The sequence below is a fragment of the Ictalurus furcatus genome, chromosome 2 (assembly GCF_023375685.1).
Source record: "Ictalurus furcatus strain D&B chromosome 2, Billie_1.0, whole genome shotgun sequence".
Lineage (NCBI taxonomy): Eukaryota > Metazoa > Chordata > Actinopteri > Siluriformes > Ictaluridae > Ictalurus > Ictalurus furcatus.
Window position 1 is genome coordinate 316,749 of NC_071256.1, and position 12,500 is coordinate 329,248.

The 12,500-nt window shown below is 48.5% G+C and overlaps 2 protein-coding genes across 3 annotated transcripts in view; both read left to right on the top strand.

Moving 5' to 3' along the window:
* LOC128617908 (uncharacterized) overlaps positions 1-10,926 on the top strand; it is a 14,494-nt gene extending 3,568 nt beyond the window's left edge. Inside the window, exons 6-20 of one of the 2 annotated variants that reach the window (XM_053641141.1) lie at positions 217-333; positions 891-1,051; positions 1,398-1,544; positions 1,970-2,072; positions 3,015-3,140; positions 3,316-3,501; positions 3,627-3,868; positions 3,945-6,393; positions 6,576-6,698; positions 6,890-7,030; positions 7,185-7,377; positions 7,501-7,625; positions 7,875-8,065; positions 8,152-8,285; positions 8,402-10,926. In XM_053641141.1, coding sequence (XP_053497116.1) covers positions 217-333; positions 891-1,051; positions 1,398-1,544; positions 1,970-2,072; positions 3,015-3,140; positions 3,316-3,501; positions 3,627-3,868; positions 3,945-6,393; positions 6,576-6,698; positions 6,890-7,030; positions 7,185-7,377; positions 7,501-7,625; positions 7,875-8,065; positions 8,152-8,285; positions 8,402-8,634 — 4,671 coding nt within the window. In that variant the 3' untranslated portion in view covers positions 8,635-10,926. Of the gene's footprint in view, positions 1-216; positions 334-890; positions 1,052-1,397; positions 1,545-1,969; positions 2,073-2,707; positions 2,833-3,014; positions 3,141-3,315; positions 3,502-3,626; positions 3,869-3,944; positions 6,394-6,575; positions 6,699-6,889; positions 7,031-7,184; positions 7,378-7,500; positions 7,626-7,874; positions 8,066-8,151; positions 8,286-8,401 lie in introns of those variants that run through there. The other variant, XM_053641151.1, reaches the window with a different exon arrangement.
* A 719-nt stretch (positions 10,927-11,645) lies between these two features.
* The window catches only part of rpf2 (ribosome production factor 2 homolog), a 4,924-nt gene continuing 4,069 nt past the window's right edge, over positions 11,646-12,500 (top strand). The window contains exons 1-2 of the mRNA XM_053641171.1: positions 11,646-11,748; positions 12,457-12,500. The exon at positions 12,457-12,500 is cut by the window's right edge and continues 89 nt beyond it. Of these exons, the coding sequence (XP_053497146.1) occupies positions 11,726-11,748; positions 12,457-12,500 (67 nt within the window). The 5' untranslated portion in view covers positions 11,646-11,725. The remainder of the gene's footprint in view (positions 11,749-12,456) is intronic.

Here is a 12,500-nt window from a genome sequence, read left to right on the forward strand (position 1 = left end):
CGGAGCTCTGAGAGGACTCGGATGTACGGGTTGAGTTTGGTACTAGTTAAGTTTAGTCATGTGACCTCAGCACTTGGTGTTTTTCTCTTCTTTTAGTGTGAAATATTGGCTGTACTAGCGACTGCATAGCTAGCTAGCACGCTAACTGTCCTCACGCTAACATGGTTTCAGTGTGCTTCAATAACAGACTGAAGTGTGTGTGTGTGTGTGTTTCAGTGTGTGTTCCTCAGAGAAGTGTTCGAGCTGAGTAACTACGTGGACCGCAGTCAGCTGACCGCGAGTCTGGGAGGATATTTTATCTACAGCCATGAGAGCTGGGTCTCCTTCATCAAAGTGAGCAGCGTCTCCACTCGTACCCTCCTCCTGCACTCTCGCGCTCCTCGATATCGGCCTAATACTGCCTTCTGATTGGTCAGAAGGTGTCCAGGAATTAATTTCTGTAAAGTTTATATTGACCGTAACGATAACTTCATCTCCTCGTGCTGGTGTTGATTATTCTACACCCTGAAGGGTTTATTCCTTATTTATTAGCTGTGGTGTGTTTGCTCTCAAGGCCATGTGATGTTTCATGCTCGGAGGTGTGTGTGTGTGTGTGTGTGTGTGTGTGTGTGTGTGTGTGTGTGTGTGTGTGTGTGTGTGTGTGTGTGTGTGTGTGTGTGTGTGTGTGTGTGTGTGTGTGTGTGTGTGTGTGTGTGTGTGTGTGTGTGTGTGTGTGTGTGTGTGTGTGTGTGTGTGTGTGTGTGTGTGTGTGTGTGTGTGTGTGTGTGTGTGTGTGTGTGTGTGTGTGTGTGTGTGTGTGTGTGATCTTCGTGCGTCATTCTGATCTTTCATCTTGCTTCCCCTCCAGTCTGATAAATGAGATTAATGCAGCCTCGTGTGTGTGTGTGCAGGAGATGGACAGTTTTGTGCGGGAGTTTGTGTCTGTGGTGAGGAAGTTGCCGGTGTGTATCGGCGCTCTGCAGGATTTCTCGACTCTCTCGGTTCCTAGCGAGTACGAACCTCTCGCTGTCTTCTGCTCCGCTAACGAGGCCCGACTCGAGCGTCTGCGCAGGTGACATCACTCCAAACACACGCCCCTTATTCCAGAGCTTTCTCTTTCTCCGTCAGGGTCAGTGTAGAAGGAAATGCAAACCCTGTGTAGACTTCTGAGGAAGATGAGGGTTAGGGGTTAAATATTAAGTTCTGATTCTGTAGAACCGGTTCCTTTATAAATAAACCTGATGGTCCAGAACAGAGGACTGGGGTCACGGGGTCACATGATCACACTGCTGTGAACAGAGTGGGAGGGTTTGGAGACTCATGAGTTAGCAATTCCTTCTTCCTTAATCATCACTGATCTCTGTGTGTGTGTGTGTGTGTGTGTGTGTGTGTGTGTGTGTGTGTGTGTGTGTGTGTAGGGATCTGGGTCTGGACGCCTTGTTGAGGAGGTGTGAGTGTGTGTTGGAGAAGTTTCGTTATCCTGAGAGGGACCCATGTTACCAGGCCATGGTGGGAACCGTACTCTTCACACACACTGCTCTGGAGATGCTGCAGAACTACGACAGGTGTGTGTGCTCGCTCTCTCTCTCTCTCTCTCACACGCGCACACACACAGCAGTGAAATATTTTTGTAAATCCTCATTCACACACTTACATTTTCATATTTTCACTGCACTTTATTCTCCATATTTTATTTTCTCAACGAACTTCTGTATAATTCCGTCCTCACACCTGAAGCTTCTTTGTAGAGACGTGTGTGTGTGTGTGTGTGTGTGTGTGTGTGTGTTTCCTGCCCACACACAGTGTATTGATATGTTAATGACCCTAGTGAAAGCTGTGCAATATTCACAGATGAATCACGCAGTGTGTGTGTGTGTGTGTGTGTGTGTGTGTGTGTGTGTGTGTGTGTGTGAGACACCAGAGTGTGTCTCATTTGTTGAATGTGAGGTTAAACCCCTCTCTCTCTCTCTCTCTCTCTCTCTCTCTCTAGAATCCGGGCGGCGGTGGAGAAAGTGGAGTTGCTGTGGAGACGTGTTTTCTCCAACGCTCGTCTCCAGCTGCACGTCCTCCAGCTTCAGAGAGATGCACAACAGGTCACGTGCTCTGGACACCCGTCGCTCTCTCTCTCTGGACACCCGTCGCTCGCTCTCTGTCTCTCTGGACACCCGTCGCGCGCTCTCTCTCTCTCTCTCTCTCTGGACACCCGTCGCTCTCTCTCTCTCTCTCTCTCTCTCTCTCTCTCTCTCTCTCTCTGGACACCCGTCGCTCTCTCTCTCTCTCTCTCTCTCTCTCTCTCTCTCTCTCTCTGGACACCCGTCGCTCTCTCTCTCTCTCTCTCTCTCTCTCTCTGGACACCCGTCGCTCTCTCTCTCTCTCTCTCTCTCTCTGGACACCCGTCGCTCTCTCTCTCTCTCTCTCTCTCTCTGGACACCCGTCGCTCTCTCTCTCTCTCTCTCTCTCTCTGGACACCCGTCGCTCTCTCTCTCTCTCTCTCTCTCTCTGGACACCCGTCGCTCTCTCTCTCTCTCTCTCTCTGGACACCCGTCGCTCGCGCTCTCTCTCTCTCTCTCTCTCTCTCTCTCTCTGGACACCCGTCGCTCGCTCGCTCGCTCTCTCTCTCTCTCTCTGGACACCCGTCGCTCGCGCTCTCTCTCTCTCTCTCTCTCTCTCTGGACACCTGTCGCTTGCTCTCTCTCTCTCTCTCTCTCTCTCTCTCTCTCTCTCTCTCTCTCTCTCCACCCGGTGCTCTCTTCTCAACTCTGGAAACTGTTTTTGTGTTTGTAGAAGAGCACTTTGTAATCCAGTCACAGGAATATTGAGTCTCGTCCTCAAGGAGGATGGAACTGTGATCATGTATAAACTATCTAGATCATACAGCCACACGTGCATGTTTATAGTTTGTGTCGGGGTGTGTGTGTGTAACGTGGTTGTTTATGGTTTGTGTCGGTTTCTGTGTGTGTGTGTGTGTGTGTGTGTGTGTGTGTGTGTGTGTGTGTGTGTGTGTAACGTGGTTGTTTATGGTTGGTCGGTCTCAGGTTGTGTGTGAGATGCAGCAGGTTCTGCAGAAGATGCAGTCGTGCACACCGGAGACGCTTCGAGACTCGGACCGAGCCGAGACGCTGCGGCTGGAGTTCAACACGTCCGTTTACCCTCACGTCACGGTAAAGAGAGAGAAGTGCTACACTGGGGTTTACTGTGGTGTTGGTGTGAGATGTTGAAGGTCCACCTGGAAGCATGGAGAGACTCGGGGTGCAGGGGAGAATGAATGGAGGAGTATTGTGATGGTTGAAGTTTATCGTGTGTGTGTGTGTGTGTGTGTGTGTGTGTGTGTGTTAGGCACTGGTGCGTCGTGCTGAGGATGTGTTAAACAGTGTATCGGAGACTGTGGTGTTCAGACAGACCCGGGAAGGACACGCGTGGATAAATGAGCTGGAGACGCAGACGGAGAAGCTCCGAGCACTCGTGGAGTTTCAGAACAGGAACCTGAACACCGTCTGCACCTTCCATCACTGCTACCATCAAGTACATCTTCTGTAGTGTGTGTGTGTGTGTGTGTGTGTGTGTGTGTGTGTGTGTGTGTGTGACTGAAGCTTGTGTACGATAAAGTCCAGAAATGATCACACTACTGCATTAATGTCTGTGCTCAGGTCCAGAGGTGGTACCATGTGGCAGTGTGCGAGAACTTCCTGCAGGATCTACTCTGGAGAACTTGCTCGGACAAACGTGAACATCTTCGCTCACAAGAGCAGCGTGAAGTCTTCTCGGTGATCGAGGGGTTTCTCAGGTCGCATCCTCCTCCAGAAGCGGACGAGCTAATGCAGTTGGCACACCTGGCTAATATCGTACCTGATGCACACCTGGAGAACGCAGGGAAGCAGCTGGCGCAGAGGTGACGGTCTCGAGCGAGCAGGAAGCGGGAATCCGTTATTCGTTGTTAAACTAATACGCGTTGTCCTTGTCTGCAGGTGTGCGAGTTTACGCAAGTTGTTGTCGTCTCCTGCTTCTGCGGCGTTTCGGGACCTCCAGCTGGCTCTGCAGTGGCAGTACGAGTACCTAAAGGGCAGACATGAAATCGCAGATTCGACCTCTGACCTTCGCACTCGGCGTGTCCTTCGAGATTCGGATTTCTCTCCACACTCTCTACACGTCGACGCTCCGAAAAGACGTGGTGCAAACTATCTTTCACTGCTTCAGTCCGGAGCAAAGCCGCCATCCCTCAGCTCCTTTGATTCTGGGTTTGACGGAGCAGGAAGTGGTCATCTTGAAACAGGAAGTGGGAAGACATGCCAAGAAGTCGAGGCATCCAGAGCGAAATCTCCTCGTCTGCATGTCTGTGAGGAGAACGTTTCCAGCGTATCGGAGGGTCTCACTGAGGAGAAGTCTCCTCGAGCCCCAGGTATCTGCATCATTCCGAATGCGAGTGGCGACTCTGTAAACTTTGAGATCACCGTGAAACGCTCGGCCACGCTTCCCAAAAACCCCTGGCTGAGTCTTCCTGTGGATGATCTGGAGAACTGCTACACTGTGATCATCTCTCCCAGCCAGCAGAGGGCGACGAGGAGCTGCGACCGGTTAACGCAGACCACCCATACAAGCGTGTGCAATTTCCAGGACCAGAGTACTGACTGGAGCCCCATCCACAACGTTCTCTCAAGCACGGTTACAGATGGAGGACGTGAAGCTGAAACGTCTGAGACGGTTCCCACGCTCCTCTGGGACTCGTATGACCTCCATGACCTCGTGCACGACTCCGATAGCGTGTTGCTTGGCGAGTCGGAGTGCGAATGGGAAATAAAAGAGCAGCAAGAGCTCCGAGCTGTGGAGGACACGCTGAGCCGGGCGGCTGGAATCCTGCAAGAGGAGGAGAGCGTTCTTGCTCAGGAGGAGATCTTGGATGTCCTCCTGGAAGCAGACAATCCAAACAGATTGTGGCCTTCGTGGAACGAAGATCATCAGTTTACTCAGATGGCATCCAGTGACTTGGTGGAAGAAGGTGTGATTGGATTGGAGGCTGGTCTTGCCTCCCTTAATCTTGGATCTGATGTTTTGTCTCAGGAAAGTCCAAGAGTTAGTCAGAGTGGTAGTGATACTCCATCAGACCCAGGTTCTGACCCACTCCTTCATCTTCAACTAGGAAATGGAGGTCCTGATCGATCAGAGCTTTTGAAGGAGATGGAAAATCTGAAGGTCTTGGAGGAAAAGATCGTCGAGGAGAACTTGAAAATCAGTGAGCTGCGTCGCTGTGAATCCGAGGAAGGAACGTCCTCTCTGAGCCTCGGTGAGGACCGGAAGAAGTTCCTTGAGAAACTGGAGCAAGAGAAGAAAGAAGTGGAGGAGATGGAGAGGAACCTGAGCAGGGAGATGAAGAAAGGCAAGCTAAAGCGTCAGAGCAGGAGTCGTAAAGTTGTGACGTGTTCCGTTATGGGGAAATCTTCAGTGTTGAAGGATGATGAAGCTCTCCTTATGAACTGCAGAAGATCAGCACAAGTCCTCAGTAATGGGGAGCCATGTTTTGAGGAACCCACCAATCAACAACCTTCAGACATGGCGGCAGACAATCACGTTCAGGGCAAATGTTCAGATACAGAAGCGTCCATCAGTTCTACATGTTCTATCGTAGCTTCGGGTTATTTAACCAATGACCACGTAAACACGCACTTAACTTCTCAGGATCTGCAGAATATCGACTCTACTGCATCGTCCATATCGGTTTCTGTGCCTTCGCTCGTGGAAGATGGTGTTCGCGGACGTGACTTTGAGACGAAAGAAATGTCAGACTCGGTATCTTCAGGTCTTTCTAATCCTCAGGGTCTTGCTATCGAAGAACCAGGAGATCTCTCGGATCCTCTCGACGCGAGTGAAGAGGAAAGTGCTCACGTGGATCCTTCAGAAACCTCGGACACAACTGAGCGGCGCGATGAAGATCTCAAGGTGGAAACGTCAACATCAGAGGACGTATCGTCTCCTGCGTTTGATCCTGGTGGTCCAACGCCTCTTCCTCGATCTTTTAGACTGGATAAACGGATGAGTGCAGATTGTGTAGAAAACTCATCCGATCCCAAACCAAAAGAACGCAAGAATCCTCCATGTAGAGCATCACCAGTAGACCTCAAAAACCAGAATGCCAACAATAACAACCTTCACGCTGTGGATCTCGCTGTTGGTTCGGAGAACGTGCTTGAAGAGCCTGGAAGCTCTGAACGTATCGACAGAGCTGAAGCTCAGAGATCAGATGCGAGGTGTGACCGTCTGATCAACAGGCCTCCATCAGATCTGCTTGAAATCGGGTCTGGACCTTCTGCAGCAGTGGAGAGAGATGAGGTGGAAGTTCAAGAGCGTGATGCTGACGGTGCCTTAACGAGACGTGTCTGCAGATCATCGGTCCAGGAACATCTTCAGATCTGCACTAGAGAGGTTTGGATCTAATGTCTGATCTAATGTCTGATCTACTTGAGTCGTCTGTTTAACATTAAAATAAAGAAGCATGTGTGTCTGATATCCATCAGTAAAAATGACCTGATTCTACATGCTCGTGTGTGTGTGTGTGTGTGTGTGTGTGTGTGTGTGCGTGTGTGTGTGTGTGTGTGTGGCTGTAGATGAGTGATTTTCGGACCCCTGTGGTGTTGGACACCGGTTCCAGTTTGGTGAAGGCGGGGTTTGCGGACCAGGACCTGCCCACCACCATCTTCCCCACCGCCGTTGGACTGCCCAAGTACGAGGTAACGTTTCGGAGGTCGCTGCGAGCGCGTGGCTGAAATTTCATTCGCTAATGTTCTTTAAAGTCGTAGTTTGTACCGCACCGCTTTGATCTTCCGTTACGTGCGAGAGGTTCTCCTCATGGTTCTTCGTAGAAGAAGGAATGTTAATACGACAAATTTAAATGTATACGTTAAAGGATTTGTCTCTGCAGGAGGTCATGAGTGGCGGTGTGGGGCGCGGCATGGGGCGCGGCGTGTATGTGGGACACGACGCCCAGCACATGAGGGGTGTGTTAACGCTTCATTACCCGATGAGGAGCGGCGCCGTGTCCGACTGGGATCAGATGGAGATGGTGAGTTTTTAGTCTTTCTGACTGAAACGCCTCGTTTATAACGCTGGATGAATAAAGTGATGGATCTGTTTTAACGTTTATAACCTGATGACCTCAAAGGTGAAGGTGTCAAACTTTCGCGTGTGTGTGTGTGTGTGTGTGTGTGTGTGTGTAGATCTGGAGTCACGCGTTTGAGCAGTTGCGTGTGTGTAGTGAGGATCACCCCGTGTTGCTGACGGAGGGAGCGATGAGCGCACGCGAGAACCGCCAGCGTTCCATCCAGCTCCTGTTCGAATCCTTCAGTGTTCCGCTCGCGTACATGGCGATGCAGCCGGTACTGGCACTGTACACAACGGGCCGGACCACAGGTACACACACACGCGCGCACACACATACACACTGCAGTGTTGGTACAGTTCAGAAACTTGGAGACGTGTGTGTGTGTGTGTGTGTGTGTGTGTGTGTGTGTGTGTGTGTGTGTGTGTGTGTAGGTGTGGTGTTTGACTCTGGAGACGGTGAGAGTCACAGCGTCCCCGTGTTTGATGGTTACTGTTTACCTCACGCTGTTCAGCGCTTTAATCTGGCAGGAGCCGACGTCACACTACACCTCAAACAGGTACAAGCCCTGTCTCATTCCCATCACTGCTTAGCAACTGTTGCCATGAGTCCATTACGCTTAGCAACTGTTGCCATGTGTCCATTACCTGGCTAAAGTTTTCAGCAGCACTTCCTGTGTTCAATTAGACTCCCAATCCTTTCAAAAGACTCGCCTGAGGAGACCGAGTAGACCACAGCATTAAGAGTGTGTGTGTGTGTGTGTGTGTGTGTGTGTGTGTGTGTGTGTGTGTGTGTGTGTGTGTGTTAGCTGTTGACGGAGCAGGGCGTGTGCATGCGGACGTCGGCCGAGATGGAGATCGTGCGTGAGATTAAGGAAAGCTGCTGCTGTGTGGCTCTGAACTATGAGGCGGAGCTTGGTGGAGGAGGCGGAGCCAGTGCACCGGTGCATTACACTCTACCTGACGGACATGTCGTGTCCTTGACGACGGAGCGGTTCAGGTAACTGCTCTGCGTGTGAGAAGGTTGAAGTGTCTGTGTTGATGTGACGCTGCAGTGATGAAGTTTGTTGGGTTTTAAATCTTCAGAGCTCCGGAGATTCTGTTCAAGCCGGAGCTGATCGGTCGGGATTATTATGGGATGCACGAGAGCGTTTTCAAATCTGTTCTTCAGTCGGACGTTGACCTGCGCAGGGACCTGGTGGGAAATATCGTCCTCTCAGGTACGAGTACAGCTTCTGGAAGTCCTGAATAGATCCGATGTTTTGATCATTTGGAGCGTATTAGAAGGAGTGAAGGTCCTGAGATGAAATTGAGGTTCTCCTCCGTGTCTCTGAAGGTGGGAACACCCTGCTGACCGGGCTTCCTGAACGTCTGCAGTGTGAGATCAGTCGTTTGGCCCCTGTGGGTTTGGGTGAGAGGGTAAAGGTCACGAGTCCTAAAGATCGAGATTTCTCTGTGTGGAGAGGAGGAGCTATCCTCGCCAGCATGTCGTCCTTCTCCTCTGCCTGGATCAGCCAGGATGAGTACGACGAGTTTGGACCCCAGATTGTCTTCAGGAGGTGTTTCTGAGCCGCTTCAGAACCGTTTTCAGGAGACAAATGGGCAGGACACCTCCTTTTGTTTTTTTCGTTTGTTTTGTTAAAGCATTTGGCTTCGTCCTCCTCAGGAAGACGTCTCTGGAGGGTTCGCTCTCTCTGAGAATTCTCCGGAAGGTTCTTCTTCTTAAGGGTTTTGTGGAGGACACCTTTCTTGTCGGGAGTCTGAAGGGTGCACTTTCTCACGAGGTGGCGTCTGTATTGAGGGACACGCCCTCCTTTATCACGACCCGCTCGCTGAGCGCTTCCTTTTGCTTGCTCCACTCTTTAGAAGTGACTCGAGCAGGTCTTTCTCTTTCTAGCATCTTTCTTCTGACTGAACTGTAGATCACGGTGCCAAATTCTTCTCCCTGACGTGATCTGTATATTTTGTCGTCGTCGTTTGTTCCTTGATGAGCTTTTAATGTCACTCGTGAGATGAAGGATAATATTTCTCTTTTGTGTGCTGCTTCAGACGGACGTCTCCAGAACATCTTCAGGTTCTTGTATATTAATCTTTATGATGAAATTGAAGGATGGGGTATATTTCTGTGAATAAGCGAAAGCTCTGAATGTTTACATGTGGTGGTGTTTAATCGTGGATTTCAGGTCACGAACGTGCAGCCGGAGATGAAGATGAACAGACTTTTACACGTTATTATTTTCACGCGCCTGCATCACGTGAGACCGGTGACTCGAGGTTTAGCCGAGGTTTGTGCGTGCGTGCGTGTGAGCGTTCTCCGCTTGCGTGTAATTGCTTTTGTTTGCTGTGTGGATAAATACATATCCGGTTGTTTGGATGGATTGATTTTTGACTTTGTTAAAGTTGTTGGTCACGTGATGCTCGGTTCTTCACGGAAGTCAGTTTTCCGTCATTCATCACAAACTGGTTTTGTTTGATATTATTTAAAGTAACGTTTGCTCTTGACTAGCCGGTTAGCTAGCGTGACTCCCCGATCCTCATGATGCGTCGAACACACGGGTCCTAACGCGTCCCCGTTCTCCTGAGCCAAACTCCTCCTCCTCCGGTTTTCTGAGATGTTTTCACGTTTGTCTGTGTGGTTATTTTCACGTTTTTGTGTGTGTAAATCACTTCGATCCCAGAGAACGTTTAATTCAGGAGTGGAAGTATTGCTGTTACTAGAGCGGGAGAAGGAGATGTTTAAGGGCGCTGGTCTTCTCCGTCTCCGGGAATGTTCACGTTTATCCCGAATCCTGATCTCGCACCCCTGTGTGTTTCTGCCATGTGACCTGTTTTTAAATAATAAATATTTTAATCGTAACTGTGTTGGTGTTTGTGTGATGGTTCTCGTGTCCACCTCTGTGTCACACAGAGATATTCTAACTCTCCTCTGACGTGTTAACGGACCCATCAGTACTCTGCGTCGCTTCTAATAAGTGATGTGCTACACACACACACACACACACACACACACACTCTCTCCAGCTCCATTTTCCAGGTAACCTGGGGGATAATCCAGAAAGCAGGGTTAATTTATAGTCACCTTTTTTCTTCTTTCTCTCCATTTGAAGTTGTAGAAGGTCCAGCTCCAGGTCACTTTCCTAATTTGCCTTTTGAAGAGGGACTTTTTATTATTTATTTTTCTACACAGCTCCTTTGCAGGAAGACAGAGTGATAATTCAGTGTAATTTATTATAAGTGTCTGTAACACCGACCAGGTATTTGTGTATAAATCAGGATAAATGCAGACATTGTGTTCACCCTGCTGAGATCCCGTGAGCAGGGAGCTGGACCCTGCGCTGTCCAGGAATCCCCGCCGTGGTCTTTAACAGGACAGGGACAGTTTTAATAAATCACACCTCTCCTTTTTTTTTTTTTTTTTTTTTTTTTTTTTTTTTTTAAATAAAGGAACTGCATTATGTTCAACCTCGGTGCGAGTCCCAGCATCTTCATTTTGTTCCTCTGTCACTGCAGAGCTGATCTCTTCATCTTCATCCTACTGGACAAATCACTGATGTTTGGTCTCGCACACACAAACACACCCGAAGACAATAATCACTGTTGCAGGAGCGTTTATTAATAGGACGTGTTCATCAGCAACTGTAAGGAAATGAAATCATGTACATTCTCAAACAAATACAACTGATATACAAAGACGAGGAGTAAGGGCAGTACGCTTACGATTACAGAACACACCAAATGCAGTAAAATAAAATAAACATGCACAAGTGAAACTCCGCCAATAAAGAGTTATTGTAAAGTTCTTTTTTAGAGCGTGGCAGTGTTTATCATCATCTTGATTGTTTAAGGATAAATCACTTAAAGCACTGGAAACGTAAAAAAAAAAAAGAAGTCCGAAGTATTAATATGCTACACACATTTCACCAAGCCACTTATATCATGAGAGGTAGCTGACTGCCCCCTGGTGACTGCCCCTGGAACTGCCCCCTGTGGTGACTGCCCCCTGTGGTGACTGCCCCCTGTGGTGACTGCCCCCTGGAACTACCCCTGGTGACTGCCCTTGGATGAAGGGACAGTGGCAGCTCCTCAGCCGGAGTGAGAGAAGGTGCTGCTGGTCCTCCAGCCATTTTACTGCCTTCTGTGTCTATATAGAACCTAGAGAGAAGTTATTGTAGAAGGTTGGGCCAATTAGTTCGGTTACAATTTAGTAAGTTTATAAAATATTATCTTTTTTTGTGTTTCATTTTGACTTCAAGCTCCAAGTTGTTCTGGGTCCAGAAGGATTCCACCTGATAAAATATAAAGTCTATTTTATTATTAGTATTATGTACAATCTTAAGAAATTTCAGGAGGGATAAAAGTAAAGGCAACTCTGTTCAGTGTTACGGTACAGGTCTAATAGGATCAGTGTTTCATTTAGCGTCATGATGAAACTTTTCAGATATTTATGAGATTATAAATTCACTCGGGGTTTATGTGAGGGTAAATAAACCCTGTTGTTGGGAACACGCCCCTGGGCTGTGGTAGAAGTGCTGCACAGCCGCGTGTCTCACACAGGCTTTTATTTTGAAAAGCGCCGCCATTTTGTATGTGATGGTACTGTTTCCGGTTTTACAGCAGGAGCTGCACGTGTGTTCAGCTACAGGAGAGTAAACGGTGTAAAATGACAAAGTCAGGCGGTGTGGTGTAAGTCTGTGTTATTATTATTATTATTATTATTATTATTATTATTATTATTGCTCTGGTTTGCGCTCTTCAGTGAGGACAGTGGAGTTTAAACTCAAGTGTTGTACTACAAGGGGTCATGTGTTCAGTTCGCTAATGACTAAAGCTAACCTGCTGTAAAGTTTGTAATGGATTAAAACAGCAGATGATGAAGATGATGATGAAGAAGATGAAGATGAAGACGTGTTTACTGACAGTAACTGAAGCACTCTGTGTGTTCTTCTGAGCTGTGTTCATGGCACTGTGTCTATAATGTGTGATTTCTTACTGTGTCTGTAATGTGAAGTTGTTCATGAACACTGCAGAAACTCTTCCATCTGCACTTCCTGAAGGAGCTCCTGCTCTGAACTTCACTCAGGAGGAAGAGTAGAAAAGAAAAACGGAATAACAACAGCATCACGAATAAAACACAGGACTAGGTGCAGAGATGAAAGAGAAGAGGGAGGGACTGAAATGAGAGAGAGACACACAGAGAGAGAGAGAGAGAGAGAGACACAGACAGAGAGAGACACACAGAGAGACACTGAGCGAGAGAGACAGACAGAGAGAGACAGAGCGAGAGAGAGTTTTAGGGAAGAATGGAAGATGAAAGGATGAAGGCATGAGAAAATAAAGAGAGAGTGTTGCTGTGTGCTTATTAATGTTAATCTTCTTCGTTTCTATCCGCAGGAAGCCGAAGACGAAGCGCTCCAAGCGTTTCCTGCAGACCCGAG